General features: G+C 40.1%; 1 protein-coding gene across 1 annotated transcript; it reads left to right on the forward strand.

The window, feature by feature from the left end:
- Positions 1-1,835: 1,835 nt before the first annotated feature.
- Positions 1,836-22,420, forward strand: LOC131081850 (immunoglobulin kappa light chain-like). The gene is made up of 7 exons (XM_058021259.1): positions 1,836-1,878; positions 2,003-2,323; positions 11,737-11,744; positions 14,439-14,472; positions 19,800-20,090; positions 21,509-21,565; positions 22,287-22,420. Exons 1-7 carry the CDS (start codon positions 1,836-1,838, stop codon positions 22,418-22,420), a joined length of 888 nt encoding a protein of 295 aa, XP_057877242.1.
- Positions 22,421-24,522: the final 2,102 nt, after the last annotated feature.

The following is a 24,522-nucleotide window of genomic DNA, read 5'->3' on the forward strand; positions in this document are numbered from 1 at the left end:
TTTCCTGAAAGCTAGGTCAAAACACTGAGATGATTTTATGTCTTACATTTTCTGAATTGGAGTGCACATGTTCAGTATCGTTTAAAAATGAGCACAAATACCTCCATGGTGACAGATTTTTAGTTCTACAGGCTCTGAACATTTTTTGCTAAAGCTTCTATGTGATTTAAGTATATAACATCTTGCTGTGGATGTTTCTGTCTACCTCAACTATTTGAAAAATAGGTTGTAGTATATGTGACCTCTGATGTTAACTTAAGTCACAACTTTTGTCATTGTATTGTGGGATCTGAGGATTCCTCACAACCAGTCTAGGAGGTTTCAGGAGTGAGCTGCAGCAATTTCCTGACATGGATGATTGGGCAGCCAATAAGGACCTTGTTGTGGATGGAAGGGTAAGGGCAGCCTTGGCTGCAGTGACTATGAGCCAGTGGCATTCAACTCTTGAGAGAAGGCAGCAGGGCAAAAGGCAGGACCTCAGCCCTGGACTTCAGGAGAGTAGCCTTTAAAATTCTTCAGAGATCTGCTTGGAAACATCACAGTGAATACAACCCTGAAGTGTCCAGAAATGCTAGTTGAAATCCAAGAATCTTCTCCAAGTTCAAGAAAGGTCCAGTCTGACACCTAGGAAACCAAGTAGAGGCGGCAGAGGAGTATCTCAAGAGTGAGCAAAAAGCTGCTGACTTTAATCAGGCATAAAAATGAAGTATAAAAGAGATGTAATCAGGGGCTGGCGATCCAGGAGGAGTATGGAGCTGCTGTTCAACCATGCAGGAATGGACTTAAGAAAGCAGTAATTGCAGCTAGAATTGAATTTGGCAAATGAGGTAAAGGGGAGCAAGAAAGGATTCTAAATACAGCAGCAGCAAAAGAAACACTAGGGAAAGCTGCTGGATGGGGCAGGGAAACTGGTGATGTATGACATGGAAAAACCTGAGGTACTCAGTATTTCGTTTGCCTCAGCATTTACCCATAAAATGGCCTTCAGGTATCCCAGACCCCTGAGACCAGATGGAAAGTTGGGAGCAAGAAAGATGTAGCCTTTGGTGGAGGAGGATCAGCCTGGGCTCATCAGTCACAGGGAAGACCCCACAGCATCAAACCCACTCATCAAGATGTCTCTCTGCAATGGCTGTTGACAACAGGTGTTCTCTTTTATTTTCCAGCCTTTTTTCCAAGAATTGTTTGCATGTCAGCTAAGCTATGAAACTGAAATCCTGCGGCTGTGCATTTCCTCCCGCACCCCAAATCAAAGCAAAGGCAAGTCCCAACAGTCAAGCTTCTGCAGTCACTGCAGTCTCTGCAGGTTGATGGTCTTCAGCTTTGGTGGAGGGCAGTACCAGCACAGGGGCACCCTGGGCACTTCTGCACCTTGCATCTAGGTGACTAAGCTGGAGCAGCAAAAGGCAGTCCTCATCTGCTCTGGCACTGTGCACCTCTCTGCACCTCTCAGGTGAGGTATGCAATCACTGCCCACCAGGGTAACCTCCAGGCTGAAACCTTCACTCCACCATACATATCTGGACCTCCTCTTGGTTGCAATCTTTTCTCAGTCACTTTGACTGAGTTTTATAGGGCCACAATCCTTGGATTTTATCAATATTTCCCATATTTACTTGAAAAGCAGACAGGACTACAGCCTTTTTACCAATTTTAATGTTTGACAGTCCGGAGAGGATTTTCTGCAAAAACACCCCATCTGCTTGCACACAGAAAGTTCATCACTCAAGACTGTTCAAGAGAGCCACTTCCTCCTTCCGTATAAAACGGCTCCCATTTGGAGTCCCTGTGTTCCTCCTCTGAATCTCAATGAGAGCGAAGCGTGACAAGCAAACATGCTGCTGCTCGTAGTGTTTGTGGCCACAGCCTCTTGGTCTTGTAAGTACTGCCTTAATTTCCTACCTTTCCTCACAGGCACCCATGGCTTTGCATCCATAACAGGCATCTTTCCAAATCCCTGAATTCCAGCTAATTACATAATTTATCCTCTTCTCTTTTCTAGATGGATTTGCACAGGAAATTCCCATGCAGAGTCCTATATCCATCACCAAGTTTCAAAAAAGTGCACGGATGACATGTGAAATTCAAACATTAGAGGCAAATTTTGATGACATCGTCATACACTGGTATAAGCAGAAGGAGGGTGACGCTCCAGAGAGGCTTCTGTTTGTTTCAGGAGGCAGAGTTGCCATTGAAAGTGGCTTTCAAGCAAACAGATACATGACTGAGATAAGTTCTGTCCAGAAGCGGTGTGTTCTTACAATAAAAGATGTAATTCCAGATGATGCTGCTACTTACTACTGTGCCTACTGGGATCCTCACTGTGATAGAAACACAAAGATCATCAAGGCAAAAAAACACCCGCAACATCTGAACCACAAGGTTGTAACTGTGCCACCTCACCAGTCTTCTCACTGCATCTGAGTGAGCTGCTGAAAAGCCCAACCTTTTTCTGCTACTCCAAAAGAGTGGGTAATCCCGCGCAGATGTCCTTCTCAAAGTCTGGTTTATCATTAGCAGTCCTGTCTTCAACACACACCTAATATTTTAAGGGCAAAGGAAATCTTCACTGCCTTAAAGCTTAGCACCTAAATACTGGACACTTACCTGCTTCTTTGGTGCTTTTACACATCCATGGCATAATTCTGGCAGTCTTTAGGGGAGCAAACAGAGAAGCAGTAATCTTCTAGTCTGGCCACTTTTCTCCATAGGAAAGAGTAGGCAGAGAAGAAATACAGTGTGCTGAAGGAAGTACCTCAGTGGTGGGAATTATATGCCTGCCACTGCCTAGCACTTTTGAGAAAAAGCTTCACCATGTGATATTCCCTGCTGTACATGTAAGCAACTGTAAGATGTTGGAAAAACTGTAAACCCTGTCTACTCTAATTCAGTTACCACGAAATTCCACACAGATCAGTTCAAATTAGAGATTTGCAATGTCTTACCTACCAGAGCTGATGATGTGCTGCTTATAATCATTTTCTTCATCCATTTCATGTTAAAACAATTAGGATTGTCATGGTTTAGGAATGGTATCCCCCAATTTAGTGTTCCCACTGAATCACTGCAAACCTTGTGCTGCTCCCTCACTCCCACTTCCCCTTCCCCCTACCACCTGCAGTGAGCTAGAGAGGAGAACTGAAGGCAGAAAAGTAAGAGATCCTGGTTTGACATAAGAACAGTTTACTGGAAACAGCAATGTGATAAGAAAAGGAACAGTAACAGCAACAATACTAATAGTAGTGTTCAAAAAATAGGCAAATGTGCAGAAACTCACCACACAGAGCCATGCAAAACATGAACCACTGCCATGCTTCCCCAACCAAGAGAGACCCCCTTTTCCCCTGCGCCCATCAGTGACACAAGGTGGTGTAGAACACAGGTGCCCCTCCTGCTACTGCAGAAAATGACCCTGTCTTGGCCAAAGCCAGGACATTATCTGTTCCTGGTTCTATACCATCTATATCATACTCAGATCCTACACCTTCCAGCTATGTTTATATATACACATATCCATATAAATACAAAAGTATGAATATAATTTCTGTAGTCAATGGCCGTCCCTCCAAGATGTCTGTTGAGTTCATTTAGTCCATGACTGTGGATTCTATCTGTCCTAGGTGTCTTCCAGGGCAGGAGGGCTGGTGTGCTGTTGGGTGGTTGCAAGCTGCATCGGGAGATCATGACCTGGTGTACCTGGGGCAGTCCACGCTCGTTGTCCAAGGTGGCTATGGCATACAGTGGCAGTGTCATTCAGCAATCAATATTATACAATTCAACATTACAGACTTATCTTACCAAAAGATCAAATCCCCTTGAGGGACAAATTGCATTTCCCCATCGCAGCGAGGTGTATGTGGCCAACAGGGCAGCGTCCGGCTAGCAGAGGGTCAATGGCCGACATCCTGCTGCATTAACTGCCAGCCCCCCTTGGCGTCTATAGGCCTCAGGCTGAGCTGGCTTGCGGACTGAGCTCGCTGCCGATGGGACGAGAAAAAGGAGTAGCACTCTCACTGGGGGAGAAGGTCAGTTTATTGATGAAGCCAACCGAGGAGCATCAACCAGGGAATGGCCATGAGGGGAGGGAGAAGTGAGGTTATAAAGGAAGGGGGTGTATATGGGAGGGATTTACAGGGAGCCAATAGGGAAGGGTGAAGGGATGAACTTAACATAACTGACATAACAGGGAATCCAATAAATACAAAGTAAAGGAGGGGCCCCAGGACCACAGCCAACCACAACCCCCAGAGGGAAGAAGATTCTGGAAAGCTAGGAGGAGTGGGGGGTGATTGACTGGGCCCAGGGAGGAGGAAAAGTTTACTTATAAGGAGATAAGGGGGAGGAGAAATTATATAACTTAGACATTACCAAGGGCAGGGGTAACCATAGTAACATAAGGGACGGTAGAGCTACGGTGGGAAAACTGGGGAGGGCAGAACCATTTACATTAAACGGGGAAACAATACATAAAATGGGGGGAGTAATACAATAAACTTAACAAACACACTACAACACCCCATCTCTCTGCATTACCCACCATGTGCACCCAGGCCCTTCTCCAAAAAAAATCTCATGGATGGCTTTCCCTTTGCTTGAGGCAGGACTAATCCAAATTGTCTATCTCTAACATATATTCCTCATATGCACCATGAGACTTTATCCCCTTCTCTGATATGTGGAGGCTTTGACATTCCCAGAGGCTGATGCATGAGAGACAATACGATACACCCACTCAATAATACTGTGCTCTCTGGCCCAGCTGTCTGTGAGGCCATTTTTAGAATAAGTCTGACTCATTTCTTTCTGGGATGCCGCATTGCCATAAAACTTGCTTTTCAAGGCCCAAGATGGTGGTCTTGTCAGTGGTGTGAGGCACAGGGTAGGTCTCCAGCCATCCAGTGGTTGCTTCCCCCGCTGTAAGAATGTAGCAATTGCCTTGTTGTGTTTGCAGGAGTGTGATGCAAGCAATTTGCCAGACTTCCCATATTTATATTTCAACCACGGTTCCCCATACCACAGAGACTTTACCCTCTTGGCCTGCTTTATTGCAGTTCGTGTTTCCCAGTTGTGGATAAACTGTTAGACAATGCCCATGATTAGGTCCACCCCTTGATCAAGAACACATCTGTTTGTTGCATCTCTTCCCTGATGACCTGAGGTGTCATGGGTCCAGTGAGCCAGAAATAATTCATCATTGCCAGTCAAGATCCATCTCAGACACTAATTTTGGCAGCCCATTCCACCTGTCTGTTGTTGTGGCCAACTCTTGGGTACTTGTGCATTTACATGAGGTACTTCTCCAACCAACTTCTGTACCAGTGATGTCTTGCCACAGTTCAGCAGCCCAGATGTGTTTACCTCTACACTGCCAATTGTTCTTTTAGCATCTCTCCATCCACCCCACAGAGCATTTACTAACATCCATGAGTAAGGGTTGAGGTTGAGCACAGGCTATTTCTCTCATTCAGTGATATCTAAACCCAGCTAGACAGCTTTCAGCTCTGCAAATAGACCTGATCCACCCTATGCCTCAATAGCTTCTTTGACTCACCGTGTAGGACTCCATATATTAGCTTTCCATTTTCAGTGTATTGCTACAATACAGCAGGAGCCATCAGTAAAGAGAAGGTATCACTTTTCATTTTCCAGTAGCTGGTTATATGGTAAGGCTTCTTCCTCCTCTTCTATTTAAACTTCCTTTGCTGTGTTGCCCCACACAATAATGTCACCATTGTATTGCAAGTATTCTGTAGCCTCATTCTTTTCCAATACAGTCTGGATCAGTCCATGGCAAATAGTGGGGCTGTTTCCATGCCTGAGGCAGCCCATTCCATGTTTACTGGACACCCCTCCAGGTAAAAGCAAACTGTAGCCTTCACTTTGCTGCTAAAGGAATGGAGAAAAACATAATAGCAATGTCCATGGTGTCACTACTTTGCTGCCTTGTACTCCAGTTCATACTGAAGTTCCGGCCTGTCTTTCACAGCAGCACCCAGTGGTGGTGTGACTTCAGCCAGGCCCCGATAGTCCACTGTCAGTCTCCACTGGACTTACACACTGGCCATATGGGACTGTTAAAGGGTGAGTGAGTCTTACTGACCACTCCCTGGCTCTCCAGTTCATGAATCATCTCATGGATGAGGGTCACAGAGTCCCGGTTGGTGCAGTATTGCTGATGATGCACTGCTGTGGCAGTGATCAGTACCTGTTGTTCTTTGACCTTTATCAGTCCCACAGCAGAAGGGTCCTTTGAGAGACCAGGCAAGGTGTTCAGCTGTCTAATTTCCTCTGTCTCCACAGCAGCTATCCCAAAAGCCCAACAATGCCCTCTTGGGTCCTTGAAATACCCTCTCCCAAGGTAATCTCGGCCAAAGACACATGGGGCCTCTGGCCCAATTAGAATGGGGTCTTTTTGCATTCTGTTCCCATTCAGGCTCACCTCAGCTTCCAGTACTGTCAGCTGTTGGGATGTGCCTATCACCCCAGTAATAAAGACAGATTCTGTCCCTATAGATCTTGATGGCATCAGGGTTCATTGTGTGCCAGTGTCAATTAAAGCCTTGCAGTCTTGCGTCAGGCCATCAGATTCACACAGTCCAATAGATCTGATTGTCCCTTTTCTCCACCTGGCTGGAGTCCCCTCTACTTCTGGTTATAGTACTCATTTCTCAGTTCTTGTAAACATGAACTGGAGGTCCCTTCAAGAGGATGAGAAGTAACATCAGCCCTCCTATTTTGTCTGAGGATTTGCCCACTGCAAAGTGGAGGGGCATTTATCCTTGAAAAATTTCCTGCAGAGGTTGTCCTGGGTACAAAGCTAAAAAAGAACGGTGGAGTTTCTAACACTGTTTAATTCCATACCATTTACATCATGGCTGGAGTTTGGTTGCAGCAGAAAAGGCTGAGCAAGCTGCATCAGAAACTGGAAGCAGTCAGTCTCACCTTGGGCATGGGAAAGAATAAACTGTTCCCTTAAACACAAGGCCATGAGAAACCCAAAAGGGGTAAATGCTGCTGCTGCCACAGCTGCTGCTACTATTGCTGTTAATTCTGCAGCTGCCAACAACCCCAATACAAGCTGTAGTGCCCACCAGGACCACTACTGGGATAACCACTGCCCTGGGGAAAGGGACTCCTGCATTGGGACCACTGCTGCAACTGATGGAGCCAGCATTTTTCAGCAGCATAGCTCCTATTCAGACTCCCTAGCTAGTTTCCCAGGAGCTGTATGGCCCAGTGCATGGGAGGAGGGGCCAGGTCTCACTTTCTTTGTCTCAGGTTGTGCAGGGTCTTGGTGAATAACCTTCTGTATGTAAATCACCTTTGTTTTGTGTACTTTAATATAGTTACTGGTAATTTTTCTTATTTGATTCGTGTTTTTTTCTCAAGTAAATGTTTTTTAACTCAGAATCTCTGCTTTAAGTCTCTCTCTAAGTGGGGGTTTGGGGGGAAAGAGAAGCTTAAATGGGGTTTAATTTTCCACCTGTGTTTTTAAACCAGCACACTCATGTACTTGTGCTGCTAGGGCAGAGGTGCTTCCTCATGTCCTCTCTGTAGTCATACAAGTAAAACCACCTCTAGGTTACCTTGTGGTACATACCTCACTCTTGAACAGGGAGCTGCATGCTCCCAGTAGAAGAGACTGTGGTCCATACTGGCAGAACATCAGACATTTCCTCTCTAACATGCTTGAATCTTTTGAGTCTGTCCAGAGCCTTGGGCAATGTTTCCACAGCCAAGGCTTAGGTTGGAAGGGAGGAAAAAAGAAGAACATATTGTTAGACTCAGGTAATCACCTGAAGCAGTGTTTCTTCTTCTTTCATTGTCATCAATGAAAAGGATTTCAGAGGGTTGGTGTATGATGATGGCAAGCTCCATACAAGAGCTTCTGCCACATACATTGTGTACACTGGACAAGGGACTGCTTGTTATTTGAATCCCTAAAGGTTACCTTCAGCACAGCTTATTCGCTCAGGTACTGGATACCTTTTTCCATGGTATTCCAGCTTCTTGGGTACGCTGTTGGATCATCTTTGAGAGAATGAAAGAATCCTTTCCCTTCCACTTGACAGGAGATGCCTTCAGAGGCTGAAAGTTTCTGTCCTCTTCCCAATCCCCTTGCCAACGCTCAGATCCCAGAACAAGCATCTCAGCTGCTTGGCTTCACTACCTTCTACTTTTATGTTGTGGGCCAGGATTTCCCAGCATCAGAGCAGGAAGGTCACCAAGGGCTCTCCTGACTGGCAGCTGAAATCTTTTCACATATCTCACAGCTCACCTGGAGTAGGGATTAGTGTCTATCTCTGGCCTTGCTTCTTCCTCCTGTTGTGAGCTCCTGTAGGGGTTTTGCCTGAGAGGCATCTACAGATATGATGTAAAAGCTTTCGTGTATCTGACAGTCTACCGAACTACTGGGAAGCTGTACACACCTCTGTGAAAAACACATGTTAAATATGGAAAATTTTGTAAAAACTTTCTTTCTCTTCTGGTGGGTAAAGAGGTAACAGGCCCCAGCCCCTGTCTTAGCTAGGCCAGGCCGGGCGGGGCCACCTCCTTTCTCCCTGCTGGACGCTTGCTGGCTTTTTATGGGCTGCTGATCCGGGGAGGGAGTGTCGGAGGTCAGGCTGTGGTTGCAATTTCTAACATCTTGGTACTATCCTGGGGCTGACCTGAGTCTGTTAACTTTCAGGAACAGCCTGGGCCGAGACGGCTCAGATTAGATTCTACTAGTACAACTATTGTACTAGGAGGGGGGGAAAGAGAAGCTATACACCCTCTCCCTCCTGTTTTGGTGTGTTGCTGCTGAGTTTCAGACTGACTGATTACATTTTAGCTGCCCTTCTAGTCGTAGTTTAGGTAACTGTATACAAACTTCAAGTGAGATGTTAACTCTTTCAGTTCCTTAATCCTCTCTTGAGTAAAAAAAAAGAGCAAGATGCAAATATGTAAAAGAGCAACATAAAAACACTAAAGTTAGTGAAGAGGAAGTCAAGTCCCAGATGGGAGGGATGAGAAAATGCCTTGATCTTGGGGCTGAAATCCTCTTATAAAGCTATAGAGAAAGAATCCTTTTCCCTATAACACATAAAGGTATAGAGAGATGTTCAAATTGTAGATATTGAGCAAAAGCTTCCATACTAAAGTAAGCAGATGTTAAAGTAGCTGTGATCCTGAGAAGTTTGAACAGAGGAGAGAAGAGTAGTCCTGTGCCCTCAAGAAGAAAAGAAGATCTCTGCTCCTAAAGATAAAGATAATTTTAGAGATAGATAATGAGACTTTTTACCTTTAAACAGTTGATCTTTAAAACAATACCCCATAAGTTAACATAGCCATAAACACAACTGTGAAAAAAGCTTATGAAAAATGAGAGAGAGTTCACAATTACAAATTTCTCCAAGAGGCTGCTATTCACTAGAGCTATGAGAGAACAGTTTTTCTTGTAGCGAAGTCTCCATGACATTAACAAGAAGGACTTATCTCCCTAAATAAACTGAAGAAAGACTATTCTAGAGGTGGTAAGCTGACTGAAATTTTAAATTTTCTTTCTTTACACTGTCAGCAAGAAAGAAAAGGTTGTGAGAGGATGAGAAGTGTTCTGAAGGTTTTGTTCTGATTACTCTTTCTTTTAATTACCGTTAGTAAGTTTTTCTTTTTACTGTTTTAAAGTTTTGAGCCTGCTTTGCTTTTTTCCTAATCCTATCTCACAACAAGTGAGTGCATTAGTGATTAGCCAACACTAAACCCACCACACTCCTTAGTGCATTAACCAGAAAATCTCATAATTAGCGAAATCTAAAATTAACAAACCACTACAGGGCCCTATTTTTCATCCCTCACTAAACAAACTGATTTTGTCTTGGATTTCTTCTTCTGTACTAGCATGGGTTATTCCTGTCATTCAGCTGCAGTTTGAGTGGCCACAGTGCCTGTTGTTCTGTTTTCCTCCTCTCCCCCCTGAGGGTGCTGTCTGGTGTTGAACTATGTCCAGTAAAGAGTAGGCAGGGCACATTGCAGGAAGTTACACCTCTGCCAGTGTCCTGCAGTGTGGCACACCAGGCCTGGGTGGCATGTCAGGACTATTTGGAGATGTCACCTCAGGACTACTCGGAGAAAGTTCGCATGGCAAATAAACAGAGACGGGCATGACTTAGTGACCTGAAAATAAGAGATAGTTTCAATCAGCAAAAACAACAAAGAGCAGAGACTGCAAACAGGGTATAGGGTGCACTAAAAAGGCAAGGGGCAGGGTAGGATCAGTGATATATATAGGATAGGTTAGGGGAGGAATATGAGGGACAAGGTACCAATCACAAACTGGGGTTAGGAATATTAATATCAATGCAGCAAATAAAAACCAATAACAACAGGAGGAACAAAGAACTTTCTAGTAATCATTTTACATATGAACTTACAGGGGACAATGGGGGTGAGGTTTTGCTCACCATAAGGGGATTTCTCCTGCAACCTTAGAGCAAAACCTTCATCTCACTCTAGCCCAAAGCTGTAGATGTCAGGGGTGGGTGAACTTACAAAACATTGGAGCAGAGTAATCCTTCAAAACTGGCCCATTATCTCCTACCTTTCATGTCACTCATACTATCCACTCTCAAGTTAGATCTCTGAATAACCCCCTATGTATCTCTGTCTTGACTCTAAACATGGTGCAGGCCGCACTGAGGGGATCTGGCAACAAAAATATGCTTTCTTTAACACCCAAGGGAAATTCAAAATTCTCAAAAGCTGTTGTAACAGGCCTGAAGCAGAAAAGGGGGGTGAAAATCTTGGGAAAATCATCCTCTCTTCCTCCTTCCACAAACTGGCTATGATTATTAATAGAACCCCAAAGGCTGTGCCCAAGGTAAGGGTAGGAGAGCAACACTGAATACACATCCCAAATGTTCCTCATTGACTTTGATGTTGTCATGTCATTAGCTAATATTGCCCAATAAATGAACAAAGAAACCCTGATCCTTTTCCCTGCCCTGAAAAAGAGCACACAAAGGAGCACATACTGTGTTAGGTACCACAACCATGTGAACAGATCGAGCAAATTTGTTTTTAACCATCTCTGGACAGACCTGTCATTATCTCAACGTTTCATACTCCATTTGAACACCAAGTAAGGCTGTCATGGCTTAGGAGTGGTACTCCCCAGTGTAGTGCTCCCATGCTCTTCAATCCATGTTATACTTGCTAGCTCCCCCTACTCTCTTGTGGAGAGCTTGAGATTAGAATTGAAGGCACAGAAGGCAAAAATCATGGGTTTAGATAAGAGCTATTTACCATAAACAGCAATGAGATAAAACCCAAACAATAACAGCAACAATGTTAATGATGAAGTGTGTAACATACAACATGATTCTCATTTGATTGCTTGAAACTGGCGTTAGCTGACTGCTCCCTCCAGCCCAGAACCAGTATTACCCAACTGCTCACTCTGCCACATGTCCTTGACCAGAAGGACATATTGTCAGTCAAGTAATCACCTTATCCCCCAGAAATGACTTCATTCCCCCACATCCAGCAATAAGGTGAGGTTATGTAGAGTAACTTGTGTGTCCTAGCCATGCAGTCTCCCATCTACTGCAAAAATTAACACTGTCTGGCCAGAACTGAGGTGGTTTCCTTCACTGCATGTCAAAGGGTGAAGCAGGAAAAGCACCAGTAAGTGTAATTCTGTCTACGTCACTCCTGCCCTTGATTTGTGGTTGTGATTAGGGTGTTTCTGTTCAGAAGATTTCAAAGTAGACCACTGGGGTTTTTTCACCTACTTCAGGTGAAAGACCTTCACCCTCTAGTTCCTCTCTCTCGCCACAAATAGTAATTTCTGAACATAATTTTGCAGTCAGTATGCTACAAGAGATCCCAGGAGTAAACTCTAACTCAGTTTATTTTAAATGCCAAACTAAGCATGCGGGCTGTTTGATTGACAGTAGTAGTGACTCCTCTGATGTTATCTTGGGCTGTTTTATAAAAAAACCCACTCAAGGAAAAGCCTCCTTTTCCCACCGGTTGTTATATAAGAAGCTGCCAGTGAGTTGCTGCAGCAAAGCCTGGAGTGATTCCAAGAGATGGGCAGACAATAACCACTTTCTTGGGACCACATGCAGCACACAGACACTTTCACAGTGCATTTGGCTTTCCTTCCTTTCTGTTTTCTGTGTTCCAACAATGAAAATTGACTCCATGCTAGTAGTACTTGATATCACGTAACTGCAGGTGGACACCTTTGGTAAAGAGCAGGATTTTAATCTGAAGGTACATGTTTATTTTAATGCAGAACTTTGTGTTCTTTTTTACTGTCTAAAATCGAAGAGAATTCATAATCTAGTTCTAAGACATTGGGTGGAGGGTTATCTAACAGGAAAGAGGTTTTTTCTGAAGGACATTAGCTATCGGCTGAATATCCAGATGCACATCTGAAATTCCTGATGACCTCCCAGCAGCCAGGGACCTGGTCTTCATGCAGACTCCCATGAATGATTGGGAAAAGTTGGGATTTTCTTCATCAATGGTACATCAAGAGAGCATGCTGGCTTATTGTAAAGTCAAAACATAGTGTGGAGCACGTGGATCAAATACTTCGGCACGGGAACAAAGCTAGTTGTCTCTGGTAAGTACCATTATCATTGAACAGATTTTCAGATAATCATTCAAGTTCTTGGATAATCAAGAATGAAAGACTGTGGGGAAAATTATTTTGTCCCTGTTAAATCATATTTTGTTTGTGAACAGCACATGGTGCCCCAGTTGGGTAGGTAGATTTATATATTGGGATGGTTTCATCCTGTTCTAGGAAACAATAGTGAACTGCTTGAAAGTTAACTCCTAGAACTGCATGTGAGAAATGAAAAAGTTTCTTATTGACAGAAGTGGTCTAAATTGATTTGGAATAAAAATTCCCTGAGTGCAATAAATTTCTAATCCTGACTGTACTGAAAGCAACTGGTTTACTTTTGTATTTGTATTATTTTCACTTGTGGTGAAGCTATGCAATCAAAAGGATGAATGCTGTTTTCAGTATAAAGCATATAGCAATGCCAAGAGTATGTTACTCAGAAACTATATGACATTATCAAGGTGGCTATAATTAATTCAAATTGCAAACTGCTGGGGAGAATTGCAGAGAAATTTAAAATGTTTTCTATCCATGACTCTGACCAAAAATTTTCAGAACTTTTTACTCACTACAAAAATTAAAGTATTTCTAGAAATGACACTCTAAGCAAAGTTGAAAATTCAGCTAAAGCACTCAGTCAGATTTATCACTAGCCTCTAAACCAGAGAGACTTTTTCTGTAGCCTATGCAAGAAAAGCGCAGTGCAGGAGATATTGATAAGGATTATCAGACTGTGGGATCCTGATGTCAAAATATTTGGAAGTGGAACTGAACTTAGAGTTTCAAGTAAGTACAAAATGTAAAACTTGACTACTTCTAAAATGCTTTTTAATACAGCTAGATATTGGCTGGCATGAAGTGCTCTGCTATTTTAATTCTCTCTAATTCTAACTGTTCTGAATACTTTGCAGGATTTCCCCTTAAACAGCATTTGCATTTGCATTTGCAGAACACAATTGTTCTGTATTTATGCATGAAATGGGGGAAACACAACAGCTATTGCAGCAGAGACCTATAACTTATCCCATTATGATTTTCTATGTAAAAATGAATTTAAATATGGCAAAGACAGCATTTGGAGAACAGAGAAATGTTTTTTATCTCTAGATATGCACATTTGACCTTCGTGATATTCCTAATTCATTCTGAAAATAATATGTCCAACCTCTGTGTTACACATATTCTTTGAAAAGCTAAACATTTTTCTTTTGGACTGTATCTGACTGTGAATGAAAATGAGTTATCTCAGATATGCCCAGAACAGTAAGTTTCACCTTTAAGACAGGCAGAGATGGAAGGCTGTTCTCTCTTCCTAGGTTTTGCAGAAACTGCTTATTATCAGTTATTACTACTATTCAAAATATTTTGCCTCAAGTAAACCCTAGGTGCTGTGATACTTGCCCATAATCTGGCTCAGCTAAGCATCTGAGATGAAAATAGTTTGTCTAATTTTGTCCAGCTGAAATGGTGTATCTTGTTAGCGGGAATTTTGATTCCAATCAATGCAGTTTTGCTTCATGTTACTGATAACAAAAATATTGGTCAATAGTCTCGTGCTCCTCAGATCTCTATATAATATTCACCAGCTCTGGGTCTGATCTTACGGGGGTGTATAAGGAGCAAATTACTTTATTTTTCCATTTTTTTAAACTTTCGTTTATTTTGGGTGACTGCTCCTTTTTCGCTTCCCTAGCATCTAAAAATTGATTATACAGCAAATCTGATTCTCTTTAAAGAGTACTATATACCCATGCAAACACAGCTGAGCTGCACTGATATTGTAAAGGCTTTATTCACTGTGACTGGTTATTACAACAAGGTGTTCGGCTCAGGTACAAAACTCATTGTCTCAGGTAAGTTGTACATTTATTGTTCATGAAATAAGCTATAGGAGCTTGGAGTGGTCATGTAGATGAGTATTATACTATCTCAGAGGTCACTCAGTCCACTTAGAACCTCAGCCAGCACCATTCCTTGTGCAGGATTTTCCTTCCCAGCTCACCATTCCTACACTCATCCTTGTATTTGTAATGCAGTGGTTTAGGATCACAAACATGCCTAAAAAGAACCTATTTCAAGCCACTTTTGATCATAGTTCTCCTAGAAATCTGGTGGAAAATGGTCTGTAATAATTTTCAGAGACCTCATTCTTTCCTCCAGCTGTACTGAAGGAATTAGCAGTGAATCAAGCAGCTGAGAATTAAGCATGAAAAAAGAAAACCTCTTTCTAATACAGATACAAAGAACAGTATGCAATGGACATTGCAAAAAATCCTTTTGGAATAGGCTGGAAAAAGATAAATAACTTATTCATAAGTATTTTATCACATACATGACACTTCACCATTAGAAATAAATTAGTACCTCCAAATGTTCTTCTCATTGCTTGATAACTGCTTAACAAATTAATTAATTATTCAGCATTTATTATGGTGAATTACTGCTTAATAATTGCTTAATGAAGAAGTGATCCTTTTTTGTCTTTCTTGCAGAGGCATTTATATTAATGGAAAGTAGCAGACAAAAATATTTTTTCCCATTTCCCACATGTGCTTTAAATGCCATTATCCTGAATCCTAAACAAATACAAGGCAGAGGAAGAGTTTTAAGCCTGGTTAATACATAAACCTATATTAACATATCAAGCGAAGATTGGTTTAATGATTTACTCCAGAAGGACTAAATAAATCATACCTATAATTCACTGGAAATATCTGTGGCATAATAAGCATGTTGCTTTTAGTGGAAACTCTTACCTACCTAATCAGGTAGTTGCCATGCTTTTCCTATATATAGTTTGAAATAAATTATTTTCAATCATCACTATAATTCTGTAAGATTTTGTCTTTATGAGCCCAAGGCTTTTGAATCATTAATTGAGTAAAAGGGCTGTAGTTATTTCATATTTAAGAACTTTTAAAAATTAAGAAATTGAGGAAACCAGGATTTAAGATGAGGGTCTTCATGAATAGCAGCATTAGGTGAGATTGAATCCAGATATTTTACATTCACAAAGCCAAATCAAGAGAATCTTGTTGTTCATATTATAATTGTTAAATCTGGTACTTTACTGGCCAAAATCATAGAATGGCTTGGGTTGAAAAAGATCATTTAGTTTAAACCCCAGTGCTGTGGCCAGGGACACTTTCCACTAGATGAGGTTGCTCAGAGCTCCATCCAACCTGGTCTTAAATACCTCCAGGGATGGAGCATCCACAACTTTTCTGAACACTCTCTTACAGTGCCTCACCACCTTCACAGTGGTAAATTTCTTAGGAAGAATTCTTTTAATTTAATTTGATTTCTTAGGAAAAATTTCTTCCTAAGATCTAATCTAATGCTACTCTCTTTCAGTGTGAAGCCATTCCCCCTCGTCCTATCACTACAGGATCTTGTAAAAAAGTCTCCATCTTTCTTATAGGCTCCCTTCAGGTACTGGAAGGGAGCAATTAGGTGACACAAAGCCTTCTCTTCTCCAGGCTGAACAGTACCAGTTCTCTCAGCCTTTCCTCACAGGAGAGGTCTAATCAATGTGTTGGCCTCCTGTGGACTTGTTCCAATGGGTCAGTATCTGTCCTGTGCTGGGGACCCCAGAGCTGGACCCAGCACTCCAGGAGGAGTCTCATCAGAGCAAAGTAGAGGGGCAGAATCCCCTCCCTTGCCCTGCTGGTCATGTTTTTGATGCAGCCCAGGACACATTTGTGTCTGGGTCATGTCCAGCCTCTCATCCAGCAGCACCCCCAGGTCCTTCTCAGCAGGGCTGCTTTCAATCTGTTCATCCCTCAGCCTGTGTTGATACCAGGGCTTGCCCCGGCCCATGTGGAACACCTGGCACTTGGTCTTGTTAAACATAATGAAATTTCCATGGAAGCACTTCTTGAGCTTGTCCAGGTCCCTTTGTATGTCATCCATCCTTCAGATGGCCGTTTCTGTAAAGGAATGTACCAGTGTGGGAGGGAATTTGGTATTCGGTTCTGGCGCAAAAATCATTGTCTCCAGTAAGTTTTTTCACAGTCTTATGTTTTAAAAGTTTTGCAATAGGAAAGCTTTGGAAAGAAGGCTGACAGCTCTTTAAGGTATCTGGAAAGGCTCACCATAGGTGAGGACTATGCTGTATCTTTACCAGTTATAATCCCTGAAGTGGCTGTCAAGCAGGACAAGAATGCTGCTTATGAGCTGAGTGTGCTGAGTGCCCTCAGGTCCCACTGGCTTGGAGTGGAACAGAGGAGCTTTGAGTGTCAGTATAAAATTACTCCATTTTGTAGGATCATCCGGTTAGTGAGAATTAAAATTTCAGTTTAAGAACACAGTGACTTTTTTCATAAATCTCATTTATGAAAAAATACTTATAAAGAAACTGTAGAGGAGTTTCATTAAGAAAACTTTTGACAGCTAATCTATATAAACATATATTTTGAACTTAATTTTTTAATAGCTCGTTGGTTATGAACCTAACTCCAGTTTATAGTTTGAATAGTGTTTTACAGCCTTGCTGCAGTGTTATACAATAGAAAAGACAAATCTTAGCTTAAGAAATATCTAGTCATATCTCTATTTTATGTGTAAAAGTAACATCTATATATCTCTTAAAACCTGCCTTAGAAAACTGTTTAACAAGGTAAACCACAACATTTTTCAATGTTTACCTGAATCAAAACTGACAGAGGAGTGCAAATTCAATACTTTAAAATTCTTCAGAATCAGATAATTTGCCTAGAAAATTCAGTGTCAGCTATCTTGCTGACTTCAAAGACTTTGCAGATCAGCCTGAAAATACATCAAAACCTACAGCCAATTCTACAAGTTTTCATCTTTTTTTTTTTTCTGAAACATGCATGCAAAGAATTTTTTCTCACATAAAAAGGTATAGATAGGGAGATTAGATAGATAGATAGACAGATAGATAGATAGACAGATAGATAGATAGATGCAAAACTTAATTCTTTCAGTTCTCCACTGCAATCCATTTACCCATACACATGCAAGCAACACTTCAATGCATGCACACAGCTGCAATTATTCAAGCAATGCATTTCCTCAGTATTGTGGCACGATGTAGGTATTTCATGTAAACTGCATACCTAGGGTGTTTTTACAGTAAATGGAATGACAGTGGCAATTCCAGAGGTGGAAATTATTCTATGATAACAGAAGTCTCTCAAATGAGCAGGATGAACTAGCAGTTGGAAGAATCTCTCTCACCTCTCCATTTAAACTTGATATCCTAAGAGAATAATGTCAAACTATTATATGTACTGAAATTAGCTAGAACAACTTACTAAACTTTGAAAATCTAAAAGAAACTTCTAAAATATTCATGAAGCTTTGCAGAGTGCAATATCACTCAGACAAGAGCTACTTCATGATCTTGTGAACATATATATGACTCTGGAACAAATAGATAACTTTAGAAATTAATTTTTCATCCTTGGGAGGACTGATGCATAAAGAAGATGAAATTAACTCCTAAATTAATGTTAGAGAACCATAAAGTTGTCAGCAACTTTATTTCTGGTACAACATAACTCAGTCCACAATGGCATCTTTAAAATGAAGGAAATTTTTATTATACAGAAGGTAGACACTCTTTGGAAGGTAGGTAGGTAGGTAGGTAGGTAGGTAGGTAGGTAGGTAGGTAGGTAGGTAGGTAGGTAGGTATTTAAACACCAAGTTTGAAATACTTCAAGGATCAGTTAGTTGTTTCAGGGAGAATGCAATATAGAAGATTTTTCTAGAACAGCCAGATCGTTTAAAGAAAAGTGAAAGGTTTTTGGCAAAAATGCATTTTATAGTAATGTATTTTCTCTTAATGCATTAAATTTGCATCGATCAGTCAGCCACAACTTAAACCCCATACATCTACTTGCTCAAATTCAGTGGCAGAGACTTATATAGGAATTCAAGAGAAAAAGTGGGATAAAGGGACACCTAAAATGTCTCTGCCGCCTTCAAAAATAGTCTTAGGCAGTACTTTCTATGCAGTAAAAGTCAGTTTTGAAAACTGTATTCAGCCTTCACTTGTAGTTAAGCATAGGCAGAAATGATTGCCTGTGAGCACTGCCTATGCAGTCACTGCAGAAGTTAACATTTACCTAAATCAGACCCCTAAATTTACTATACATTTAAATAATATCAAAATGTCATTTCAATGTGGACAATACCTGGATTATTTTGTCTCCTCCTAATCCAGAGAGCATCCAGGCTTAATCCAGAATGGCAAATGAAATGGAGATTAGGTGAAATAAACTTGTGGAAACAGCTCATTTTTAATTTTAAATATATTAATCTATATTCATACTGAGCATTTTCCCCAAAGCACAACATCTATGCAGACAAGTCTGCCTAGATTTACTGTTTAGATGTGACAATGTTATCCTGCTATAGCATGTACTTCTGCTTTCGTTTAGTATTGGTTTTAAATTTTCAGATGTTTTAATTCAATCATTTAAACAGATCTAGTATGGCAGAATAGCATTGCCAGCCTTTGGTGTCTAGGGCATTTTGTGATTCCATTCTCTTGTCTTGATAAAAATCTTCACCTGGCAAATACATGGAATGCCTTAAAAACAGAGCAATCATTGTTATCTTCCCTTCCCTCACAACCTAAAAAATATTACAAAATTAATATTGGCTTTTTAAAAATTAATGGATGTAGCAGGTGTTCATTATATAGCAGTGGGGACTTATACTGGGGTCATGAGACTGCTAAGATTTTAAAGGTAGGTGATCTATTTTTAATATTCTGTGGACAAAATTTTAATGTACTTGTTTTGCATAAATATTGTAAAGCAATAATAAATTCTTCTTATTGAATACATGAAGCTTGTTCAGGAAATATTACTATTATTTAATAATTTTCAGAGACTTAAACAGTCAAATACACTCTGACAGCAGAACTGCTTGGAAGGTTGTGGGATATAGGCACTTCAGTAGCCACCTGAAGATTTCTAACTCAGTTTTAAGTGACATTAACAGCTATTGACATATTCAACAGTATTTCAGTTTCTTAATGTTCCTCAAAAGAGCATTTACATTTTTACAAGCATATTAATATTTGTTAATAAGGCATTTATTTTGTTGCTCTTCAGAATTTTTATTTTTGTCTGTGTATTTATTTGCTGTACACTACTAATCTTCCAACTTTCTGTTTTGTTAATTTTCTTCATCAATAACCATCCAGATAAAAGAAGTTCTCCCCCAAAGAACTCTGAAATCCTGCAGACAAAACATAAAAATCAGATCATGTATGTTTGCTTTATTGAGAAATTCTACCCAGAAGTTATTAGGGTGACATGGACTGAAGACGAAAAGGAGGTAACAGACAACGTAGTAAAAGGCGACGCTTGGCAGGCCACAAAAGAGGAGGAATACTCAATTGCCAGTTGGTTAACCGTGCCAGCAGAGAGTAAAGACAAGAAATACTACTGCAAATATGAGCATGAAGAGAAAAGTACTTCACTGCCAACACAAGGTATATTCCACATGTTAAAAATGTAATTTGGTGTACTATTATAAACATCATTTTTCTTTTCTATGAAATTAGAGTAATAATGCTTTCTATTATTGATGAAGACATCTGTGCTCCTAGGCACAATAGCTAAAGTACCCAACTTGAGAAACTACCAGAAGTTTTCCTAGGAAAAGTATGTCAGCCTGTGTTATGGTCCACAAGTAAGCATCCCATTGTAACAGAAAAATAATAGTTATTTTAAAGTAGTGAACCTCATCAGATCTGCAGGTACAACAGATCTGCACTGAAACATGTCTGTTACTTTCCATATTACAGAAGTTTCTGGAAACAGTATTACCTCTCATAGCTTACAGGTGTAAGTCCCTCTGACACCCTCTGACATTAGTCACAGCTATAAAAAAGTAAGAAGTTAAAAATTAGGTTACTGATAGCAAGTTTAAAAATGTTTCTTACCCACAATCCAGAAATAGTAAGTTAATAGCCACGTATAAAAATAAGATTTTGTTTTTAATTGTGGAAGGATTCATTATGCAAAGCCAAATCTGAAAGACAATGCAACTTTAAAGAAAAATTAACTTCTACTCAATGAAAATTGTTCAAATCATCTATAAAAAAAGTTGTCTAAATTGGTTTAGATTAATCTTCTCTCCATACCCATCTCTGCTTAACTTGCTAAAAATTAGCCTAACTCCAATGAGTGAGACCATGGCCATAAACAACAATTACGTTTCAACCTTCAAAATATATTCTGACAAAAATATATTTTAAGCTTATTTAGATTGAGGATGTATTTAGAGATGCAATATAAATGTCTTTAATGTTTGTATCAATGCATACAAACAACATGACCAAGAACAAACTCCAATTTGCTACTTCAAGAACAAAAAGGATGTATTTTAGAGAAAAAAAAAACAGCACCAAGATTCCCAGTAGGGGAATTCTCAGTAGTTCTTTTCTGTTAAACAACCACTAAAATATTAACATATTGACTGAAGTCTCTTCCAATGTAAATGATTCCTCGTTTCTGAGAACAGCAGGTTGTGAAAGCAAGTGGACTTCAGCTTCTTCACTGACAAGGTCAGGTGGTCAAACTGACTCCTGTTCCAAATAAAAGGACTTTGCCAAGGAACAGCCTAATGGGCACACTCCTGAAAGGGCAAAGACACTTCTCCCACTTATGGCAACAAATACCCAGCCACTTCTTTGAGCATTTCTCCTCTTCAAATTCTCTCTGCAAATAAATATCTTGTGAATATCTGCTTTGCCGGCCCATCTTAAGGCTCCATTTTTTTATTTAATACTAACTTCCCATTTTCCCAGCCTTGTTCCTGTACAGCCTCTTTTTTCCCCTATTTCTCAATTAATGTTTGTTAAAATTAAAGAAAAGCCTAACTGAGGCATTTAAACTCTCTTTCCAGAAGATTCTGTGAAGACTGCTTCTCAGGACGAGGACTGCAGAACAGTTTTTAGTAGAGGTAATTTAATGTGTTAAAAGGTGGGAAAGTGATTCATGTCGTGCAAGAGTTAGATTTTGCTAAATATTATCTGAGCATCACAAAATTTATCTTTTTTAGTAGTATGCAGGAAATCTTTCAAGTATGGGATTGGCAATTCAAAAACATTTCAGCTCTACTCTTAACTAACTTCTTATTAGGGGCTCTCCTACCTTAATCAGATAGCTTTAGTAAGATGCTACAGATGCTGTTTGGGCTCCTAGATTATTAGCCTGCATTAAGCACCACCAAGTTTTTAAAATCTTGGAGTAGTTAAACATTTTGGCTGATGCTACATCAGCCTAGCAATTGCCCAGAACTTTGAACAATTTTTTTTTCTTTTTTTGCTTGAATGGTATTTAGGAAGAATCATCATCAGCAATTATCTTCAATAAATACAACACAAAAGGATTTAAACAAACATTGTACTAACTGCTGGAAGCACTACAGTTATGCTTTTGTCTTTACAAGGAAGTACAACCCAGTGACACTGAGAGTCAGTTTAGTGCTGAAAGCCTACTAAGTCTAGAACTCATTAGCAGTGCAAAGCCATTTAAAGAACAGATTTTGTATGTGTTTATGCTGTGTACTGGTGTCAATGTAATTGCAGCTGTAAACTGACTGCATTGTTTCATTTCTATCCATTTTTAGAATGCTATACAAGGTTGACATTAAACAAGACTTTTCTGTCTATTTGTTACAGATCAGTTAATGCACAGGACAGCATATTTAGTATACATCATCCTTCTTCTGAAGAGCTCCATGTACAATATTATCATACTCTTCTTCATCTACAGAATGTGGGATTACACCAAGCACCGAGGAAAGAAAGCATAAATGCTGTTTTAAGAAAGGCTACAAACTGATCTTCAATTTGCTTAGCAGTACATTTATCCATATAGAATCCCCTGCTCTCAGTGTTAGATGTAACGGCAAAAAAAAAAAAATCCAAAATAATTTTACGTTATTAGTGCATAAAGGCTCATTTTGCTTTACTGCTAGTGTTTCTATATCAGTCTTGTTTTCTTAATTTTTTTCTGAATATTGACTAAAGATAGGCAATAGGAATAATGCATTTTAATCCAAGTCCATATTGCAAAATGAAGAAGGTAGCCAAGTCAGAAGTAGCTATGCATCCAGAAGCTTGGGGGTATAACAGCACTTTTGACATATAAAGCACAGATGTGTTTTGTCACTGCATTTAAGGCTTAATTAGGAGCATTCCTAATGTGCAGTAAATTCACAGGTTTGGTTAATTTTTACTTTCAGTGACTTGTTGCAACTCTCATGTATCCAACAAATGAGGAATTAATTTTTCTGAAGCTGTATGCTGTAATAGACAATTAAACTAAACTTTAAAAAGTGAACAAAAGAATTTTGAATTAAGAAGTCAGATGAGAATAAAAGCAATTCTAAGGTGCACATGTGCAGAAATTGAAGAAATCCACCAATGACACAGTCTGAAAATCTGCCCATTGTAATTTTAAAAAAAAGAAAACTATCACAATGATCATGATCATCACCTTGTTTAAAGACACCTTTTAAAACTGACCAAAACTACAAGTACGAATCTCTGATTTTCACAAAGGAAGAAAAATTCTCAGAGACTTTGAACTCTTAATCTCCCAGTTCCACACATCAATTCCTTTCAAATTTATGTGGAAAAATAGGAAGTAGACATATTGGGATAAGTCACTTGCTTGGTTTTGGGCAAAAGACTGCCCTAGGTTTTGGAGATATGCCCCTGCAGCATTTACATTCACTGTGTCTGTAATTGTGATGGCAATAAAAGCTTTCCTCCAGCTGTCTTTATGAAGCCTGTGTTTGTTCTCTAGCATTTCCACAGCCTGTACAAAGATGTCTAGAAAACCTGATTAATTTTCTCTGTTCATATAAATTTCTCAGGAAATCAAAAGTCCTTAAAACATCACTTTTCTGCATTTCAATGTGTTAATAGGAACACTTTGACATGGAACAATAAATACTAGTTTGTGACATCTTTTCTGTTATAAAACAGAAGGCTAATCTTTGTAACACAGCTAAGCCATGCCAAGGGAAAATGTTGTCATAACAGGACTACCTCCTAGGGCTCATGCTATCATAAGGGAAAGAAAACATAGAGGCTGAGTTCTAACAAGCACAGCTATTTTACTAATGGCAAAGCAACTAATTACTGCCTTCAATGCCGTGTTGCTCTTCAATGTGAAGAAAGTTGTGATTTGCAGTTTTCAGTTAAACTCTGAGAAATACCTGGGATCTCATGCTGTTATTTATTAAGGTTTGGTTCCAATCAAAATTTAAAAAAAAACAGCTACAAAGGTATTTTTGGAATGCAGTAACTGTAGATTTCAGCAGCATCATGGATTTTACCTGGGTATTACATGGATCTCCTCTGTCTCTGCTAGACAAATGTTTGACTGCATTAAGGAACCAAGCTCTCTCACTATATGATCCCCAAGTCCACTCTTTGTGTCTCCAACACAAAACTGAAAAATATTGTCCATGCAGTTCAGAAAAACAGAGAGAATACACAGGAAACCCCTTACCTATATGCAACCCTGAACCATCACCTCTCAGTTTCAGGGGTTTTTCAAATATTTGGTTGCAGGTTTTACACCTTCCAGCAGTTCACATGTGCCTTAAGTTTGTTTATACAAACATAAACAGCTCCTACTAAGATTTTAATTCTTATTTATTTAGCACAAATAAGAGGAAATGTAGATTTTAAAGGCTTCTGGGTGCTGGGGCATTTGTTTACAGGAAGGTTTGGTTATGCAGTGGAAAAACCCTATAAACTGAACCAGTCACAACTGGTTGAGAGGAGGTGGGCTGTGATGAGAGTGGGTGATTAGCTGAGGACAGTTAGACCACAGCCTTTAAACACAGTAGGCTTCTAAACCATTTCCTTTTAATACAAATAAAAAGTTAAGAAAACCACA

This window comes from Melospiza georgiana, chromosome 1 (assembly GCF_028018845.1).
Source record: "Melospiza georgiana isolate bMelGeo1 chromosome 1, bMelGeo1.pri, whole genome shotgun sequence".
Lineage (NCBI taxonomy): Eukaryota > Metazoa > Chordata > Aves > Passeriformes > Passerellidae > Melospiza > Melospiza georgiana.

What these genes read in the sequence shown, in the direction of transcription:
- LOC131081850 (XM_058021259.1), top strand. Translation starts at nt 1,836, where the DNA reads ATGCTGCTGCTCGTAGTGTTTGTGGCCACAGCCTCTTGGTCTT. An exon ending in TACAAAACTCATTGTCTCAG is followed by an intron (nt 14,473 to 19,799) that starts GTAAGTTGTACA and finishes ATAACCATCCAG; the next exon opens with ATAAAAGAAGTTCTCCCCCA. An exon ending in TACTTCACTGCCAACACAAG is followed by an intron (nt 20,091 to 21,508) that starts GTATATTCCACA and finishes CTCTCTTTCCAG; the next exon opens with AAGATTCTGTGAAGACTGCT.